At 37.4% G+C, this 20741-nt stretch overlaps 2 protein-coding genes across 3 annotated transcripts in view; one reads left to right on the forward strand and one right to left on the reverse strand.

Moving 5' to 3' along the window:
* The window catches only part of PCB (Pyruvate carboxylase), a 55236-nt gene extending 48958 nt beyond the window's left edge, over positions 1-6278 (forward strand). For both annotated transcript variants that reach the window (XM_075310665.1, XM_075310666.1), the window contains 4 exons: positions 3207-3604; positions 3664-3923; positions 4237-5266; positions 5329-6278. In XM_075310665.1, coding sequence (XP_075166780.1) covers positions 3207-3604; positions 3664-3923; positions 4237-5266; positions 5329-5577 — 1937 coding nt within the window. In that variant the 3' untranslated portion in view covers positions 5578-6278. The remainder of the gene's footprint in view (positions 1-3206; positions 3605-3663; positions 3924-4236; positions 5267-5328) is intronic.
* A 4664-nt stretch (positions 6279-10942) lies between these two features.
* Positions 10943-14115, reverse strand: LOC142240284 (protein piwi-like). Its single transcript, XM_075311980.1, has 2 exons — positions 13930-14115; positions 10943-13831 (listed from the first exon to the last, which is right to left on the reverse strand). The coding sequence occupies exon 2, from the start codon at positions 13810-13812 to the stop codon at positions 11326-11328; it is 2487 nt and encodes an 828-aa protein (XP_075168095.1). The 5' UTR covers positions 13813-13831; positions 13930-14115; the 3' UTR covers positions 10943-11325.
* Positions 14116-20741: the final 6626 nt, after the last annotated feature.

A 20741-nucleotide genomic window follows, 5' to 3' on the forward strand; every position in this document is an offset into this window, starting at 1 on the left:
ACATTAATTATGGTTTAGGGATGGTGTTTACATATATTGGGAAAATGGATTCAAAGTTTTTTCCAAAGAATAATAATTACGGACGTATTGCATTATAGATGGAATATTATAAAGCGTTTTTCAGTCGTTTTAATTCAAATCAATTAACTTGTATTGATAGTTCTTACTGATGTCATACCTATTTTTGTCAAATGATAAAGTGAGCCCTCATCATCAAAGGTGGACAATGATCAGAAAACCTCAGAAGGCTCCGAGTGCTCAATATAGAGTGGCTTTACATCCATAGCGAACTATTATTTAACTTGTTTAAAAACTATTCTACTTTCATTTTGGTTTTGGGTCTTCTTATGATTTCGCTCCTTCTTCCAGCATTGACCATTTTTTGCTTCCACAAATCTCAAGTCACCAGATGCGAATTTCCTTCAAACAATATTTGAATTGCTTGAACTACGCGGTTGTTCTAACCGCGAAACAATTAAGTGTTTAGTACTTATCTTCTCCTAAAGGGAAAATAATAACTATCAGATGTTTTTTAATCGAACCCTCCAAGTTATAATTTATTTTGATTGAGACAAAGGTAAACTAGCTTTTATTTTGAAATTCGTTGACTTTTATTATACTTTTATAAAATAAAGGGTGATTCTTTTGAGGTTAGGATTTTCATGCATTAGTATTTGACAGATCACGTGGGATTTCAGACATGGTGTCAAAGAGAAAGATGCTCAGTATGCTTTGACATTTCATCATGAATAGACTTACTAACGAGCCACAACGTCGAATTTTCAGTGAATGGGCCCTAGAAAAGTTGGCAGAAAATCCGCTTTTTTATCGACAAATTTTGTTCAGCGATGAGGCTCATTTCTGGTTGAATGGCTACGTAAATAAGCAAAATTGCCGCATTTGGAGTGAAGAGCAACCAGAAGCCGTTCAAGAACTGCCCATGCATCCCGAAAAATGCACTGTTTGGTGTGGTTTGTACGCTGGTGGAATCATTGGACCGTATTTTTTCAAAGATGCTGTTGGACGCAACGTTACGGTGAATGGCGATCGCTATCGTTCGATGCTAACAAACTTTTTGTTGCCAAAAATGGAAGAACTGAACTTGGTTGACATGTGGTTTCAACAAGATGGCGCTACATGCCACACAGCTCGCGATTCTATGGCCATTTTGAGGGAAAACTTCGGAGAACAATTCATCTCAAGAAATGGGCCGGTAAGTTGGCCACCAAGATCATGCGATTTGACGCCTTTAGACTATTTTTTGTGGGGCTACGTCAAGTCTAAAGTCTACAGAAATAAGCCAGCAACTATTCCAGCTTTGGAAAACAACATTTCCGAAGAAATTCGGGCTATTCCGGCCGAAATGCTCGAAAAAGTTGCCCAAAATTGGACTTTCCGAATGGACCACCTAAGACGCAGCCGCGGTCAACATTTAAATGAAATTATCTTCAAAAAGTAAATGTCATGGACCAATCTAACGTTTCAAATAAAGAACCGATGAGATTTTGCAAATTTTATGCGTTTTTTTTTAAAAAAAAGTTATCAAGCTCTTAACAAATCACCCTTTACTAACAAAATTCCGTTGGGTATACCTCTGCTACGAAAATTAAACAAATATTTTCTAATATGGCCACAAAACCCGTCGTTGGAAATGATATACATAAATGGTTCTTCCAGTTGTTGTTTTTGCTATGACGAATATATCTCGTCGAATAAAGCCCAAAAGCAACAAAGGCGTAGAGTTTTTGCCAAGAAATTTTTGCTAATTAAATTTCTTATCGATAAGAAAAACTTTTTGTATTATATATCATTGTGGTTCTAAAAATAGAGACCAAAACAGGGGGAGGATCTTCAATAAAAATATTTGGATTTAAAGACCAAAGCGGTTCCCTATGAAAGTACGCCCGCCCTTTATGGCTTGGTCTTCATTAATAAGGCGAAGAGAATGTGAGGGATATTTTATGGATATTTGGGAGCTAAAATATATAAATAAAAATGTATGGTTTTTGAAATCTGTTGGCTCACTTTTTCAAAAATATAATTGTAACAGCAGGTATCAGTTTCTGGCTACGCAACTCAAATTTAATTTTATATTATGGAGCAAAGTACAATTATGTCGAATCAGTACACACAATAAAATAAAGCCTCTGAATGAACCGATTTGTAAAGGAGTCGCTTTACGTCATTAGTAATATTATAAAATATATCATTGAGCAATCATTTGAAAATTGTACTAAATATTTTGAAAATTAATTTATAATGACATTAAATCATAATTTCGACTTTGAATCCATGGACATATAATATATACAATATTTATTTTAAGTTTGTAAATTAATTTTTTATATAGTTTTGAGTTATTTAATCTCAAGGTTCATACATTTATTCTTCATATCATGTGTAAATTAACTACTTGCAAGTGTTGCTAACCACTCAAATTCATCACTTCAAATATCTTATATTTACCTTACACATTCAGAATATATAGTATATAGCTGTGGTATATTAAATAACCAGCCTTTCAAAATTAGAAATGTTTGAGAGTAAATTTAGCAAATATTTAAAAATACTATTTTGGCAGTTACACCACCACACCACAGAAATGTCGTTAACTAAAATGCAAAATGCAGTGCCAGCTAATATATTCTTCTGTCTTTTAATAATAAATCATTCCAGATGTCTAACCTATTTTTCCAATATAAATACTTTCGATAAACTGTCAATAAATTGTTTCGTATATGGACGTAAAAATCAATATTTTCATAGTTATTAAATTTATTTTGGGCCAAGCAAAGTAAACATGTTTATTCAACGGCGTCCAAATGAGTATAAGCGCTATATCTGATGTGAAATAATAAGTTGTAAAATTAGATTTTTTCTTAGACGCTCAAAAATTAATAATATGTATCCAGCAAAGAAAAAAAAAAAATAAAATTAAAAAATAAATATAGTTAAAACTTGTTGTATAACTAAGTAATAATAATATGAATAATAAAGTGTACTACTCTGCAATGGACATGGATAGTCAAAGGTTGAGCCATTTCTTATTGGTTTCTTCCCCAGCTAAATTATGAAAAAATTGGCGACTGTTTTGTATTTTAGGAAACGATAGATAACTCTAACAACAAAAACTATTTTATTCAAGACAACTATATTAATTACGAGACTGCTTTATTTATTTCGATTTCCCCTTTTGCGCCATATAGTTACCGAACCTCCAAAAGGTTTGCGACACATTTTAACAACACAGGGACCTGCCGCATTTGCCAAAGAAGTTCGTTCTCAGAAAAATCTTTTAATGATGGATACCACCTTCAGAGATGCTCACCAGTCTCTGCTGGCAACACGTGTGCGATCTCACGATCTTCTGAATATTTCACCATTTGTAGCCAACAAATTCCATAATTTATATGCCTTGGAAAATTGGGGTGGAGCTACATTTGATGTTGCCTTACGTTTCTTGCACGAATGTCCATGGGAACGTTTAGAAGATATGCGCAAACTGATTCCAAATATTCCATTCCAAATGTTGTTGAGAGGTGCTAATGCTGTTGGTTATACAAATTACCCAGATAATGTTGTTTACAAATTCTGCGAGTTGGCGGTATGTGTCATATATGTTTTATTTGTTATTGATGATTGCAAGAACTCTGTTTGTTACAGGTACAAACTGGTATGGACATCTTCCGCGTATTCGATTCTCTGAATTATTTGCCCAACTTAATTTTGGGCATGGAAGCTGCTGGCAAGGCTGGTGGAGTTGTAGAGGCCGCCATTTCCTACACAGGTGATGTCAGTGACCCCTCGCGTACAAAATATGATCTTAAATACTACACCAACTTGGCCGATGAATTGGTAAAAGCTGGAACACATGTACTAAGTATCAAGGATATGGCTGGCCTATTAAAACCTCAAGCTGCCAAGTAAGTCAAGAAATTAGTTCTTACACAAATAAGGCAAAAAGTTGCTACATTTCCCGATCAAAATGACTAATTTTAAAAAGATGTGATAAGAATTTGTATGTTTTCATGCCAATGAGTGTTATTTCTATAAGTGGTCTGGTTCAGACCATATGTTCCAGAACACTCACAAGCCTCCTATGTAAAAATGTCTTCTTGTTAAAAAACAATCCGAGTCATGGATTTTTGCCTTAAATGTGCCCTTTTTGCCTGCTTTTCTCGATTTTAATAATTCAACATTATCACGATACCAATAATCACAAACCTTTTCTTATAGATTGCTAATAACAGCTATTCGTGATAGACATCCCGATGTACCTATTCATATCCATACTCATGACACTTCAGGTGCAGGAGTAGCCTCCATGTTAGCATGTGCCGAAGCTGGAGCAGATGTTGTAGACGTAGCTGTTGACTCTATGTCCGGCATGACCTCTCAGCCCTCGATGGGAGCTATTGTTGCATCTTTGCAAGATACTCCATTGGATACGAAATTCAAATTGAGCGATATTTCCGAATATTCAGCCTACTGGGAACAAACTCGTACTCTTTACGCTCCATTTGAATGTACCACCACAATGAAATCGGGCAATGCCGATGTATACATGAACGAAATTCCCGGTGGTCAATACACCAATTTACAGTTCCAGGCGTTCTCCCTAGGCTTGGGCGATTTCTTCGAGGATGTGAAGAAAGCATACCGGGATGCAAATTTGTTGTTGGGTGACATTATCAAGGTGACGCCTTCATCGAAAGTAGTGGGAGATTTAGCCCAATTTATGGTACAAAATAAACTGACTGCTAATGAGGTGTTGGATAAAGCGGAAGAACTATCATTCCCCAAGTCTGTTGTCGAATTTTTGCAAGGCTCCATTGGTATACCTCATGGAGGTTTCCCCGAACCATTGCGTTCTCGCGTTTTGAAGGATATGCCACGCATTGAGGGTCGCCCTGGAGAAAATTTGCCACCTTTGGACTTTGACAAACTAAAGAAGGACCTGAAGGAGTCACATCCTCATGTCACCGAACGCGATGTCATGTCGGCCGCATTATATCCAGCTGTCACCGAGGACTACCTCCACTTCCGTGAATCATACGGCCCTGTAGACAAATTGGATACACGCATCTTCCTCACTGGGCCAAAGGTGGGCGAAGAATTTGAGGTTAATCTGGAAAAGGGCAAGACACTCAGTTTGAAAACATTGGCCATGGCGGAAGACTTAACACCCAATGGTGAACGCGAAGTATTCTTTGAAATGAACGGTCAATTGCGTTCTGTGTTCATTCGTGACAAAGAAGCTGTAAAGGTAAGCAAACTAATATGATATCCACAAACACAAATTAACATATTTTTAATTGAATATTACAGGAATTGCATATTCATCCCAAGGCATCTAAGAGCAATAAGAATGAAGTTGGTGCCCCTATGCCTGGAACTGTCATTGATATTCGTGTAAAGGAAGGCGATAAAGTTGAAAAGGGCCAACCATTGGTAGTTTTATCCGCCATGAAAATGGAAATGGTTGTACAAGCTCCCAAAGCCGGTGTAGTTAAGAAATTGGAAATTAGCAATGGTATGAAGTTGGAGGGTGACGATTTGCTTATGACTGTTGAGTAGATGATGACCATACCTGTTATACATATTTGAAACACACATGAACATATTTTCGGAGGAATCGTGACCATTCTTTTAGATATATTTACAAACACTATGCCAAGAACAATTTCCCCAAAGGATGGTCAAAAATTGTTCGTTGATCCATCCAATCTAGTGATAGTTCAAAAACGGCCAATCAATTGACGACGAGTGCAAATAATGTAACAGCGACAAGACATATTTTCCTATTTTATTCATATTAAATTGTTACCCATTTATATTTAAGTTGAAAACTATGTACACGTTTACTACCTTGCTATTCGTATATACAAATATTTTTGCTGTGTTACTTTGTAATGATAAATGTTATGATGTATGGTTATCGAATCCAATACCACCTCCCTTGTCTCTTAGCGGAAAGCGCACAAACGAGTCCTAAGTATGTAATTATATTAATTATTTTTATTATAATTTGTATCTTTTTCTATAAAAGTAAATTGTTTTATTTGTTCTTATTGTAATTTTTAAGTATTGCAGAAGTCGTTATGTTGTCTTCTATTAGGGTTTTATTTTCTGAAAGCTATTATAATATTTTCTAAAAAATTCATTTTATAGCATCCAATGTTGTTCGTATACTTATAACAATTATGTTTTATTTTTATGAAAATTTGGGTAAAACCAATAGTTAAACTTTGGAATAAATAATAAATACAAAAAATCTAGATTGTCAAATTTAATGTTATATAACAGTTTCAAAATGTGCCGTTTAAAAATTCCAGCTATGATGAGACCGTTAGCTACTTTTACCGGGTATTACCAAAAATACCTGCATTAAAATATTTTCGAATTTGAAGTTTTGGATACCCAAGTAGCATCAATCAATTTTATCTTCTTTTTATAGAATGTTTAAAAATCCTTTTTCACCATCTTTTAATAGTCTTTTCATCGAACCAGTCCGAGGCGCATAAATTAATAATTAAGGCCTATCTCAGACATCCATTTATTTCATAAAATATATGTAAAAATTAAATGACGAATTTAGTTTTATAACTGGAACTAAGAATGGCGTCTTATTCCAGAAAATAAAATTTTGGTTGGATATTCAGGTATCTATAATTTAAATTTGCAGTTAAGTTTGCTGAGTTTTCCATTTCGGCGAATGTATGGTATAGTGGCATATTCATCCAAAAAAAGCAGCCGGATATTCAGATATAACCATCAGCTGTTGAATTTGCTTTAGCAGATAAAACAAGGTTGGCTGATAAGTCCCCGGGTCTAACAAAGAAAACCACATTTTTTTTGTCAAAATTCGTTTTTATTATTCAACATAGTTCCCTTCAAGAGCGATACAACGATTATAATGACCTTCCAATTTTTTGGTACCATTGTGGTAGTACTCCTTCGGTTTTGCCTCAAAATAGGCCTCAGTTTTGGCGATCACCTCTTCATTTCAGCCAAATTTTTTCCCTGCGAGCATCCTTTTGAGGTCTGAGAACAAGAAAAAGTCACAGGGGGCCAGATCTGGAGAATATGGTGGGTGGGGAAGCAATTCGAAGCCCAATTCATGAATTTTTGCCATCGTTCTCAATGACTTGTGGCACGGTGCGTTGTCTTGGTGGAACAACACTTTTTCTTCTTCATATGGGGCCGTTTTGCCGCGATTTCGACCTGCAAACGCTCCAATAACGCCATATAATAGTCACAGTTGATTGTTTTTCCCTTCTCAAGATAATCGATAAAAATTATTCCATGCGCATCCCAAAAAACAGAGGTCATTACTTTGCCAGAGGACTTTTGAGTCTTTCCACGCTTCAGAGACGGTTCACCGGTCGCTGTCCACTCAGCTGACTGTTGATTGGACTCAGGAGTGTAGTGATGGAGCCATGTTTCATCCATTGTCACATATCGACGGAAAAACTCGGGTGTATTACGAGTTAACAGCTGCAAACATCGCTCAGAATCATCAACACGTTATTTTTGGTCAAATGTGAGCTCGCGCGGCACCCATTTTGCACAGAGCTTCCGCATATCCAAATATTGATGAATGATATGACCAACGCGTTCCTTTGATATCTTTAAGTTCTCTGCTATCTCGATCAACTTCATTTTAAGGTCTTTCAAAATCATTTTGTGGATTTTTTTTATGTTTTCGTCGGTAACGACCTCTTTCGGGCGTCCACTGCGTTCACCGTCCTCCGTGCTCATTTCACCACGCTTGAATTTTGCATACCAAATCATTATCAAGCCACGTTTTTGCTTCCACCGTATTTTTCTCTTTCAGAAAACAGTATTTTATCACAACACGAAATTCCTTTTTTCCATTTTTTTTCACAGTAACAAAAGTTGCTTCACAAAAGACGCTCTATCTCACAAACTAATTGACTTACAGACGTCAAATTTTGACACGAATCATTTGAAGGTTGGTACTATATAAAAATAATTTAATACTAGCGACGCCATCCATGTGTCAGACCGGGGACTTATCAGCCAACCTGTTGATAGGTACTTCTAGTTAAATGTGGTATCACAATGGACTGAATAGTCTAAGTGAGCCTGAAATTTAATCGGGCTGCCACTTTAACCTAACCTACACTAAAACATTTATTTGTTTGGCTGAAACAAATAAAAATGACAACTTATGGGCAATCGTAACACAATTAAAACAATATTTTATGAGTATCTATAGTATTTACCCAAAAATCTGAATATTTATCAAACTGACGGCCATTTTCATGTAGCTCCGTTAGGCTTTAACTGCCAGTTAACAGAAAGTAAATTGCAAATATCTTCTCTCCAGTTAACTTTAACTGAAAAATTTTCGTCAGTTAAGTTCATAACTGGCATATGGAATATATATGCAAGATGACAGCTTCGTCCATAATACGGTTTAAAAGCTGGTTAGTTAACGGAACACTAACGGAGCTTTATGAAAATGGGGGTGAGGCATAACAGCAAACAAAATGTTTGCCGATCGTAGTTAGGAGCTTGTACAGTGCACAAAAAATAACAAAAACTACGTTTGGTTCTTAAATATGCTTTGGGGAAAATTTTGTAACCCCAAAATTTTATGATTTGTTGTTCGTTAGACCCTGAAGTACAAAAATATAACAGCAGACATCGCCTGATGTTTTTAGAAGACGTTTTTCTATGAGTGTAGCTGAATGCCATTCTTTATCTTCCCATTGTAGTGTAACATTCGCGACATCATTTGTGAAATGAAAACAATATTTTTTTAAGGTTTTTTGGATATTCAACAGCAATATCTTCAAATTTATTTTACTTAAAATTGTCAAAATGATCGTGCCTGTTTTGGTACACACATGTATCGCACTTAAGAGGTTTTCTGGACTACACTTTACACCGCCACACAACTGAAAAATGTACACGAATATTTTTGCTGTGTGGGCCAAGTGTGCAGCTATCGGAAGCAAAGTTAGAAGATTTTTAAAAGAAATAAATAACAGATTTGGAAATTTTAATGTGTTTTTTTTTTATATATTTTGCACATTTTATTGAACAAAATCAGCTGAATATGCTACGAAATAAGATTTTTTAATAACTTAATCTGACTGGTGTATATTTTTTCCACATCCTGCTGTAATTTTTACTTTTTTCCACATCCTGCTGTAATTTTCTTGCAAAAAAAGTTTATTTTATGGTTCCTGTCTGAAAATTAAATGTATTGCAGAAAAATCAGCTGTTTACATTTTTCGATCAGAACAACTAACTTTTTGAGAGGCGTGAAGAATGTGTGCTGTCTGGTGAGACTCAGAACAGGCATGGATATTAGTTTAGGGTAGGTATAGTGGCAGTCTCTTTAACTCAGGCACGCTTGACTATTCAGTCCATTGTGATGTCCCAGGGATGAACTTCTCTCTTATCACTGAGTGCTGCCCAATTCCATATTTTTCTCAACGAAGAGTGTTATTCTAATAGCCGGCGATACCAGAAGTTTTGACCCTCGGAAATATCACCAGAATTACTAAGAGGGGATAATCCACCGTTGAAAACTTTTTGAACCCTTTGTATGCTAACCATTGCAATAAAAAATGTGTATTGCTTTGTGACCGATGTTTCTTTTACTTTCCCGCCCCTTCCGACCGTATGCATGGTGAAGTTGAGAATTAAAACCAGCTACAGAGAAATCATCTCATCAGCGGATCATACAGAAATAAATACTTGATTTGGTAGAACAGAATGGAAAAAACTTCCATATGGTTTACAAAGCCTGCGAAATGATTGCTACATTTATGAAACCCTTTTTAACTATATTCAGCTATATGTGTACCTTTTGTGCTTTGAACAATCAGTCGATTTGTTTCTTATGTTTATAAAGACGTATTGTACCAAACTCTGAGAAGGAAATGACCAGCACTGGTATGAAGAACGAAATTAAAAAAGGAAGTAGAAAACGGAACTAGTTCCTATTACGGAACGGAACAAAAAGGAGCGGTCACTTAAAGGAACTATAATTCCCAACTCTAGTAAATACCAACGTAAACTAAATCAACGTAATTGTTCAAATATTCTATATTTAATTTTATTTTTTAATTATTATTATTATTTTTTTTTCCATTTATTTAGTGTAAAATATACCTAAAGTGAGTTTTTTTTTTCATGACGATAAGATAGTTTTATCAGGTATTTCTTATGGGGAATCATGTTCACCATCTTGTCTTTGAGAGATCGTTTTCTGTACGTGTAGCCAGGTTATGGAACTCGCTACCTCACCACCTTAAAAATTTCTCTATTACTCCTTTTACATTTAAAAGGAATTTGTTAAATTATTTATCTACTCTATAATGCAAATATTTATCATCTCACTGACAATTTCAAACTCAATGCGTTTTAATTTCTTGTTTGCTATGTATAAAGGGTTGTGCGTTAGGATTTTAATTTTAATTTTTTTTAGTTTCGTTTTAATTATAAGGTTAAGTTTTTATTTGGAATACTAGGGCTCTATTGATTGAATTTCTATCAACATGTTGTCCAGAAGGGCGTTGGTTGATTAATTAAATAAATAAATGTAAGTTATCAATAATATAACCCTAACGACAAATAGCTGCGAATTTCTTATTGGCCGAAAAAAACAACGAAATTCGATTGCCTCTTTTTTACCAACCCGCATCGTAGTGATATGTTCGGATGTCTGACAAAAATATAATTTCTCGGAAGATACGTCTTTCGGGAACCACTTATTCGCGGTGCTTCAATTTTATATCGGGATTATCTATTTTTGTGTAATGATTTACCCCAAGTATTAGAACAGTGACATTGATCTACCTGTGTACAAATCTAGATTGTAGCCGACAAATTGCACGCCTTAAAAGCGGTATCTGTATAAACCTATGGGGAACATTTAATACATATCCAAAAGAGAATCACATTCTTTTATTTTATTGTGGTATAACCATCATTTTATTTCCAGGAAAGAAAAAATCACAAGGACTATTACAAAAGACTAACCTATTTTTTTCGTAGTAGAAGTGGTTGCTCGAAAAACTTGAATTAAAACGTTTTTGATATGAAATGAAAATGAAGCGTACTAAAATACAATTCTTAAGCTTCAATTTCATTTTTTAAAAAATGCAATTCATTTTGTATATCTAAGTAAATGTAAATCACGTAAAAATTAAATTAAGAGTACATAGTCAAATAAAATGAAAATGAAGTCCAACTTCATATTACAAAAATTAACACTGTAATTCATTTCTAAAGAGTTAACAAAGAATATATGATTATAAAAGTATGTTACGAGAAAGTTGTTAATTACAAGTAATACAGCTTCTTTTCTAAAGCATTAAGCGGCGATTGAAACAAACTAGTTCCAACTAACGTTGCCAATTTTTTAGCGTATTGGCATACAGCTGGTACACGAGTCGTACCAGACCAGTTGAAGTACAAATGAGTCATTCTGTATGTCAGCATTTGTATTTGATCCGGAGTGAGGCCAATATTGCTGTATACAACATTATAACTTGTGGGTGCTACGGTTCCTTGGCGTACTGATTGCGACACCAAATAGAAATCGTAACGTTCCGGCAATGTTATGACATCGTCAACTACCGTTCCAGGCGGTGGGTTACGCCCACGAGCAAACAAACGGCTATTAATGGATTTTGAAACAATGATATAGGCAAATTTAGGTTTATCTATTCCGGCCCTTTTGTATTCATCTTCGAGCTTCTCCACGACATCCTTGACTTCATGTTCGTAAACTTGTTTCAATGATCCTTCACTGATACCATCGCGATAAAAGAGAATACGTGCGGGCAATTTTCCATGCTCCTTTATATATTGTCGCAAAGCTTTGGTCAGCATGGGCCACAAGCTATTTGCCAATACATCGTGAGAACTGCATTCAGCCACAGTACTGTAAAATGTTGCATTAACTTTTAAATCCATAGTAGCTACCAGAGCGCCGTATGATTTTGCCTTTTCTCGTGCACTCTTTGCCAAATCATAGCCTACCGTCATCAGCCCGGAAAGTGGCACATCAATCATCCACGGAGTATAACCCAATTTGCAATTGATTTGAATCGCAACTTTTGTGCAAATGCTCATGAGGCCACGTTGGTTGGTCGCAGTTTTTTGTGTTACAACTTGGGTGGGCACAGCTCTTTCTAAGCACCCCTTTTTCTTTATGGAAGAATATCTTTCGGCATTGTTGTTGGGAACAAGGCACATAATTAGCTGAGGATCTTGACGAGAACAGTCCTCCATAGCTTGTATGTAACTATGGTTACGATCATCATGTATCAAAACTTCTCTGGGTCTTTCAATACGAAAGCTTATGCTGCTTGCAGCCCTCATAAGGCAATCGACAAAGTTGCGCAATTCACGGGAGCTACGATTAGTTCCAATAACAGCCCAACGTTGCAAGCCACGTGAGGGAGTTGTAAACATGCCCATATTACGGAAATGTCTAGTCCAGTCGGCTTGTTCTCCTGATGACTCTTTTCTGAGATCTCTGAAAACTATATTTTGCGGATCAATGATACGTCCTCGAACATCAACTAATCGAGTGTCCAATTTCATATTCCAATCCTGTAAGACTCGCATACTCGCTTCGGTTTGGTGCAAACGTTCATTGAATACTCGCAAGCGATCAATACGTCTATCAGGATTCATACGAGTGTGTTCCGACAAATCGCGCATAAGCTTAAAGTTATTGCGCATTTCGTCAGTCAGACCTGTTAGGCGACAAAGTTCAGGTATAAGGACTACCATCTCATTTTCGCCCCCACGTATGGAACGTTCTTTTGCTTTCGATATCAGTAATGGTTGATTGGCATCTCGTATTTTTATGTTATACTTCTTATGGTAGTAATCGATGAAACTGATTTTCTCCCCTTTCATATCAAACGTCTCTTTGGGAGTTTTATGGAAGTCTATATCGCTGATACGATAAGTTCTATTGTTATAGTCCGTTAAAACTGTTATACCAATAATGTGACGTCTAAAATCCTCTTGAAAGTCACGAGCCGACTCTTGGCAACGACGAAATACGTCGTAAACTGTTTCAGTCAACATTACTTTGTGAGCAATCTCTGCACATAGAAGAACATCCCTTTCATGTTGTCTTATCGAAGTCTGATAACCGGGCCACAACTGTAAATGGTGACTTCGTAAATCTATTCTAGCGGCTGGATCGAAAAAATTTCTGCCAACTAGTTTCAGTTGTAAACCTTCCATAGAGCGTCTCAAAATCAAATTTAGGATTTGTAATGATTGCCATTCGGTCATAGATATATCACCTACATACTTAATAGTGATGACAAAATTCTCACCTCTTTTGGAAGTGGCGGAGAGAATGGTAATAGCTTCCCTCAATCTGGTAGTTGAAAAGAGCTTAGATCCGTCAAACAGGAAACCGCCCAAGAGTTCACGATGTTGCGAAAGTATGCCACTCTTCAAACGCTTCATTTCAATTTCAGGAGCAAATGTAACATGGTATTGATAAATCTTCCAAGAAGGCGTCTTACTTATACGGAAATAGTTGGCTTGTAGTGAGATCTCCTTCCCGGCGCATCCTTTTTTGCTAGCTAGTTCGGGAGGCTTTGTTACAACCATAGAAACCTCAAATCGATTGTCTCTAGGTCTGGACGTTGACGAGGAATGGTGCGTTTGGGAAACAGTTTTAATTATTTTAGGTCTCGGTTCAGATGGCGAACTTTCTCGCGGCCGGTGAGGTTTCCCCGAAGAATCAACTTCCCGCGATGGCCGGCGCCGTCCACGACCTTGGTCATCAGACATCTTCCAAATTTCTTTAGTTCTGCAATATTAATAGGAACAAGTAGAACTTTAGCCTTCCAAGATAGCGTAGCGAACAAATTCAAATGACGCTGCATTCTACAGGATTGCCATACTTACTATTTTCGTCAATGAGCGTCTATCTTAAATTATAGAGTTGTCGTTATCGAAGTTTCAACTAATTGTTGATCGACTTATGTATATGCTCCAATACAAAGACTATTCCGAAGTCATTTACATAAACAACTAGATTAACATTTCTTTTCACAATTTTCGCGTATGAATAAAAATCTAACGGTAATCAATGGTATAATCACGTTATCACCCAGTATACAATTATGGCTTTGCCAGATTGATATTAAAAGAGACTTTCTATGTCGATTCAGGCGCTAAGATATATCGTCCAACTAGATAAAATTGTATTTGAAACTTCCATACACGCTGTCCAGATTATAAGTTTTTCAAACCACCCAACAAACACAAACGTTTGAAAAAGAATAAAATTCAATAATTTTTCAAAGAATTAGGGTAATATTCAAGTTGAGAAATTGTTGAGAAAATCGCGCACTCAACAAAAAACAGACATTACCCTCAAAAGCAAAATTCAACACAATAGCAATAATTTCTCAATTGTTATCCTCAAATTGAAATGCATCGCTACTCAATAATTTCTCAAACAGCCTTCAATGTGAGACAAATTAAAAATTAACATTGTTGCGAATATTTTCTAACAACAATATGTATGAAAGTCAATCCCAGTTCTAACTGAAAGTCAACACTAAATTTCTAGGGATTTTGTAAATTTTATTAATTTGTTTTTCATTAAAAAAAAAATATAATAATATTAAAAATAACATTAATAATATATAAAACTAATAATATATCAGTAAAATTTCCAACAATTTCAATTCACAAAATAACAAATTAAACCGATGATGCGATGTAAATTAAACTATCGATATGATGCGAATTATCATCCAGTAGTTGTTGATATGGAAAAGCATAAATACCAAGTTCAATTGGTTGTACTTTGATTTATGGAAACTTTCTCTTTTCGATAAGCCACTATCATTTTTCATCGTTCTGCTTCTTAATGTTTCCAAGAATGCAAGTTGTCTGCAAAGAGATTTGAGTTTAGTGACTTCCTTAAAGTTTTTATTTCGTGTTTTATTTTTACTTACCAATTATTATAAACTATTTTGAGTAATTTCTTTTGAATGTCAAAAAATGTCCACATTTTTTTATTTCTTCCACGAACTTCGTTGTCCAAAGTAGTATTGAAAACCATGTGGTTTTTTCGTTGCACTTCAGGGTAGTGTTTGGTCAAAGTTTTCTCCTATTAGGTTAGGTTAGGTTAAAGCGGCAGCCCGATTAAGATTCAGGCTCACTTAGACTATTCAGTCCATTGTGATACCACATTAACTACAAGTACCTATTACATATGGTTTTAACCGCAGAACCTTCTCGATTATTTTCTTCTGTTGAACCAACCAGAGTGTTCCAAAAACATTAGCAGACTGCTTAAGTTAACGTTTTCCAGGTCTGCCAGTAATCTAAAGCTATATGCTCCTAAAAAAAAAAGGTGTTTAATTGATTCCTTTTCCTCCACATCATGATAGCTTATACAATAGTCATTATACTTCGCTCCTATAGTTTTTGCAAATTCTCCTATCAGGCAGCGACCCGTTATAGCAGATATCAGGAGTGCTATCTGACGCCTTGAGAACATTGGCATATCTAGTGTGCGGTTTAAGTTTAAATGGGCCCATATTTGCTTGGTGTCGTTACAACCCTTGCAATTCTCCCATCCAACATTTGTCATCATGACAGCCATCTCACGCAGTAAGAGCTTGCAGGTAGCCAGAGGCATACCAACAGATTCTAGTTCCCCTGGAATATGTAAAGTAGTTCCTAGCCTTGCTAGCTCATCTGCTTCGCAGTTCCCCGGTATGTTCCTATGGCCACGCCCCCATACTAGGTGAATACCGACCACAGCGATAGCTCGCGCAACCGCACAGCCGTTGTTGCAGCTGACTGTTTGGCCAAAATGTCTAAAGGCAATAGATGCAGTATGACATTAAGGGAATTTGTCCCTGTCTTGCTGAATGCACCTGAGATACACAAGCACGCCAAGGGGGAATTTCAATACCCCTTAAGGAAATGGTCCTAACCGTGGGAGTTTTGCGATCCTTGCAGTACATGACTACTTCTGTCTTTGCAGGATTTACTCCAAGACCAATATCTTTCGCCCATTTCTCAGTCATCCGGAGGGCTCTCGTGTATAATATCTCTGATTGTGGATGAGAATTTTCCCCTGACTGCTAGAGCCACATCATCTGCGTACGCCACCACTTTTATCATTTCTTTTTCTAGGGTAACCAGAAGGTTATTTGTAGCAACATGCCTTAAAAGTTCTCCTGATGAAAGGAGACATAGATATAGTTCTTATTCAAGAACCATACATATATAAGAACAAGATCTGTGAATTAAGCACTCCGGGTTTCAAACTTTTGCATAATACCGGTAACGATATAAATCGAGCATGTATAATTGCTAAAAACGAACTAAACTTGTTTCTGCTTCCTTCATTGAGCAATGCAGACACTGTCGTAGCCAGTCTAGAGATATCCACATGCAAATATTGGGTATCTTCGGTCTACATGGGACATGATAGGGATATGCCACCCTGTGCCGTTAAGACCTTAGTTGAGGAGTCACTAAAAACAAAGACAAAACTCATTATGGGATGCGATGCAAATGCACATCATAGTATTTGGGGAAGTAGTGATACTAATGCAAGGGAAGAGTCGCTAATAGAGTTTATTTTGCGTACTAACCTGGTAGTTTGCAATAAGGGAGATGCACCAACCTTCGTCACCAGGAACAGACAAGAGGTTTTGGACGTAACGTTGACCTCTCCGGAACTGAATGATAAGATATCTGAGTGGCAAGTTTTGAGGGAACATAGCTTCTCAGATAATCGCTACATCAGTTTCAGATTGGCTGTTCGTACTTCAAAGACCATATTTCCGCCAAATGTTAGGAAAGCTGATTGGAATAGGTATAGGGAATCGTTCAATTTGATGATACCGGAAGTGCAAGATATCGAACACGCAGTGGAGCGGATTACTAAGGCCTTCAACATTTCACTGAAAGCTGCATGCCCTAGAGGAAAGCCAAGGGGAAAAAATCGGCCTCCATGGTGGACTACGGAGTTAAGTAATATGAGGAAATCCTGCAGGAAGCTCTTTAACAAAGCAAAGTCCACAAGAGCTCCGGAGGATTGGGACACTTACAAGATGAATCTGAGAGAATATAAACGAGAACTGAGAAGGTCTCAACAAAACTCTTGGGATGATTACTGTAGCAGTATTGAGAATACGTCAGAGGCTTCCAGACTACGGAAGGTACTAGCATCCACTAACACCGCTCCAGGTTTCATTAAAACATCGGAGGGAAATTGGACAACGTCCAGTGAGGAGACGTTGGAGGTACTTTTGGACACACACTTCCCTGGAAATCAGACGGTTGAACCATGTTCCGGCGGTGTAACAGAGGCTCAGCGATCATTTCCTATCGAGGAAATTGTGTCGGAATCTAGAATAAAATGGGCTTTAAATAGCTTTGGACCATTCAAATCCCCCGGACCTGATGGAATTACTCCGGCGGAGTTACAGGCAATGGCTGAAAGAATTATCCCCTGGTTGACGGTGATATATAAACAATGTGTAAACTTAGCATATATTCCAGAAAAGTGGAGGGAAACAAAAGTCGTCTTCATACCTAAAGCAGGAAAAGCCTCTCACTCGAGTGCGAAGGATTTCCGACCAATCAGCTTATCCTCATTCCTACTTAAGACCCTGGAGAGGATGATAGACATGTATCTTAGAACTAGCGTGGATTCAGGTTTGCTCTCGAAACGACAGCATGCATACTCGAAGGGCAGGTCTACTGAGACCGCATTGCATGAACTGGTCAGCTTTATTGAAAGCTCACTATCTGTCAAAGAATACACAATCGTGGCGTTTCTAGACATCGAAGGGGCGTTCAATAATGTCCATCCGAGCTCGATATTAAATGGACTGACAACTCTGAATGTTGATCCAGGTATACTTAGGCTGTTAGACGAACTTCTAATGAGGAGACGTATTTCAGCCACACTAGGGCAAGCAAACATACAAAGGTATGTGAACAGAGGCACTCCCCAAGGAGGAGTTCTATCACCTCTTCTTTGGAATGTTGCTATAAACAACCTTCTGGTTTCTCTAGAAAAAGAAAGGATAAAAGTGGTGGCATACGCAGATGATGTGGCGCTAGCAGTCAGGGGAAAATTCCCATCCACAATCAGAGATATTATACAGAGAGCTCTCCGGATGACTGAGAAATGGGCGAAAGATAATGGTCTTGGTGTAAATCCAGCAAAGACAGAAATAGTCATGTACTGCAAAGATCGCAAAACTCCCACGGTTAGGCCCATTTCCTTAGGGGGTACTGAAATTCCCTTTGGTGAGTGTGCAAAATACCTTGGCGTTATTTTGGACAGGAAGCTGAATTTTAGGCTTAATATTGAAGAGAGGGCGAGAAAAGCCACGGTAGCTTTGTACTCGTGCAAAAAGGCAATAGGGAAAAAGTGGGGACTAAGACCAAAAATTGTGCATTGGCTATACAGGGCAGTGGTTAGACCTATAATGCTATATGGTGTTGTAGTCTGGTGGCCGGCACTTCAGAAACCGACTTGTTTAGATAAAGTTCAGCGTATGGCGAGCTTATGTATCTCAGGCGCATTTAGTAAGACAGGAACAGACTCCCTTAATGTCATGCTACATCTATTGCCTTTAGACATTTTGGCCAAACAGTCAGCTGCAACAACGGCTGTGCGGTTGCGCGAGCTATCGCTGTGGTCGGAAAAAATGTACGGTCATAGTTCGGTCCTCAAAGTAATGCCAGATGTGCCTAACGTAGTGGATTACACCCTGGCAAAACCACTTTTCGACAAAAAGTTTGAAACTCTAATTTCCAACAGTGAGGCGTGGTGTACACAGACCCCGGGGAATAACAGATATATAGATTTCTATACTGATGGCTCCAAATTGAATGGACAAGTGGGGTTCGGAGTATATTCTAAAGATCTGGAAATTCGAATAGCGAAAAGATTACCTAATCACTGTAGTGTTTTTCAGGCTGAAATGTTGGCAATAAGAGAGGTGGTGAATTGGCTGAGAAGTAATGTTCCAACAAATATTGGCATTAATATATACTCAGACAGTCAACCTGCAATAAAATCCTTGGACTCTGTGTTCCTTAACTCAAAAACGGCCATAGACTGCCGCAAATCTCTCAACGAGATGGCTGAGCAGTACAATATTCACATAATATGGGTGCCTGGTCATAGGAACATACCGGGGAACTGTGAAGCAGATGTGTTAGCAAGGCTAGGAACTACCTTACATATTCCAGGGGAACTAGAATCTGTTGGTATGCCTCTGGCCACCTGCAAGCTCTTACTGCGTGAGATGGCTGTTATGATGGCCAATATTCGATGGGAAAATTGCAAGGGTTGTAACGACACCAAGCAAATATGGCCCCATTTAAACTTAAACCGCACACTAGATATGCTAGTGTTCTCAAGGCGTCAGATAGCACTCCTAATATCTGCTATAACGGGTCGCTGCCTGATAGGCGAATTTGCAAAAACTATAGGTGCGAAGTATAATGACTATTGTATAAGCTGTCATGACGTGGAGGAAAAGGAATCAATTAAACACCTCTTGTGTGAGTGTCCTGCTTTTTGTGTAAGGCGTAAGCGAATTTTAGGAGCATATAGCTTTAGATTACTGGCTGACCTGGAAAACGTTAACTTAAGCAGTTTGTTAATGTTTTTGGAGCAATCTGGTTGGTTCCACAAAAGTAAATAATAGAGAAGGTTCAGTGGTTAAGACTAGAAGTGCCCATATGTAATAGGTAGTTTTAGTTAAATGTGGTATCACAATGGACTGAATAGTCTAAGTGAGCCTGAAATTTAATCGGGCTGCCACTTTAACCTAACCTAACCAAACCTAGCAACATTCCAAAGAAGAGGTGATAGAACTCCCCCTTGGGGAGTGCCTCTGTTCACATACCTTTGTATGTTTGCTTGTCCTAGTGTGGCTAAAATACGTCTCATTAGAAGTTCGTCTAACAGCCTAAGTATACATGGATCAGCATTCAGAGTTGTCAGTCCATTTAATATCGAGCTCGGATGGACATTGTTGAACGCCCCTTCGATGTATAGAAACGCCACGATTGTGTATTCTTTGACTTTCTTTCAATAAAGCTGACTAGTTCATGTAATGCGGTCTCAGTAGACCTGCCCTTCGAGTATGCATGCTGTCGTTTCGAGAACAAACTTGAATCGATGCTTGTTCTAAGATAAATGTCTATCATCCTCTACAGAGTCTTAAGTAGGAATGAGGATAAGCTGATTGGTCGGAAATCCTTCGCCCTCGAGTGAGAGGCTTTTCCCGCTTTATGCTTAGTACTAAGTTCGTTTCTGCGAAAAACGAATATTTTCATCTATCTCCGTAAATAGGGTCTCAAACCTAGGGATGTTAACTTATTTATAATATGCCTTATTTATAATATATATATAATATGCCTGCCTATTTTTTCGTGCGAAAAATTCAGTGTTGTATAAATATGTGTCTGAAAATTCTCAAAACAAAGGTTTCGCATTTATTCCGCGCTAACGTTTTTTATATGGAGTATAACAGTTTTTCGTGCGAAAACGTCATCTTAGTACAAGGCTTTAGGTATGAAAACGACTTTTGTTTCCCTCCACTTTCCTGGGATATATGATAAGTTAATACATCCTTAATATATCGCCGACAACCAGGGGATAATTTTGTCAGTCACTGCTTGTAACTCCGCCGGAGTAATTCCATCAGGTCCGGGAG

Source organism: Haematobia irritans, chromosome 5 (assembly GCF_050003625.1).
Source record: "Haematobia irritans isolate KBUSLIRL chromosome 5, ASM5000362v1, whole genome shotgun sequence".
Lineage (NCBI taxonomy): Eukaryota > Metazoa > Arthropoda > Insecta > Diptera > Muscidae > Haematobia > Haematobia irritans.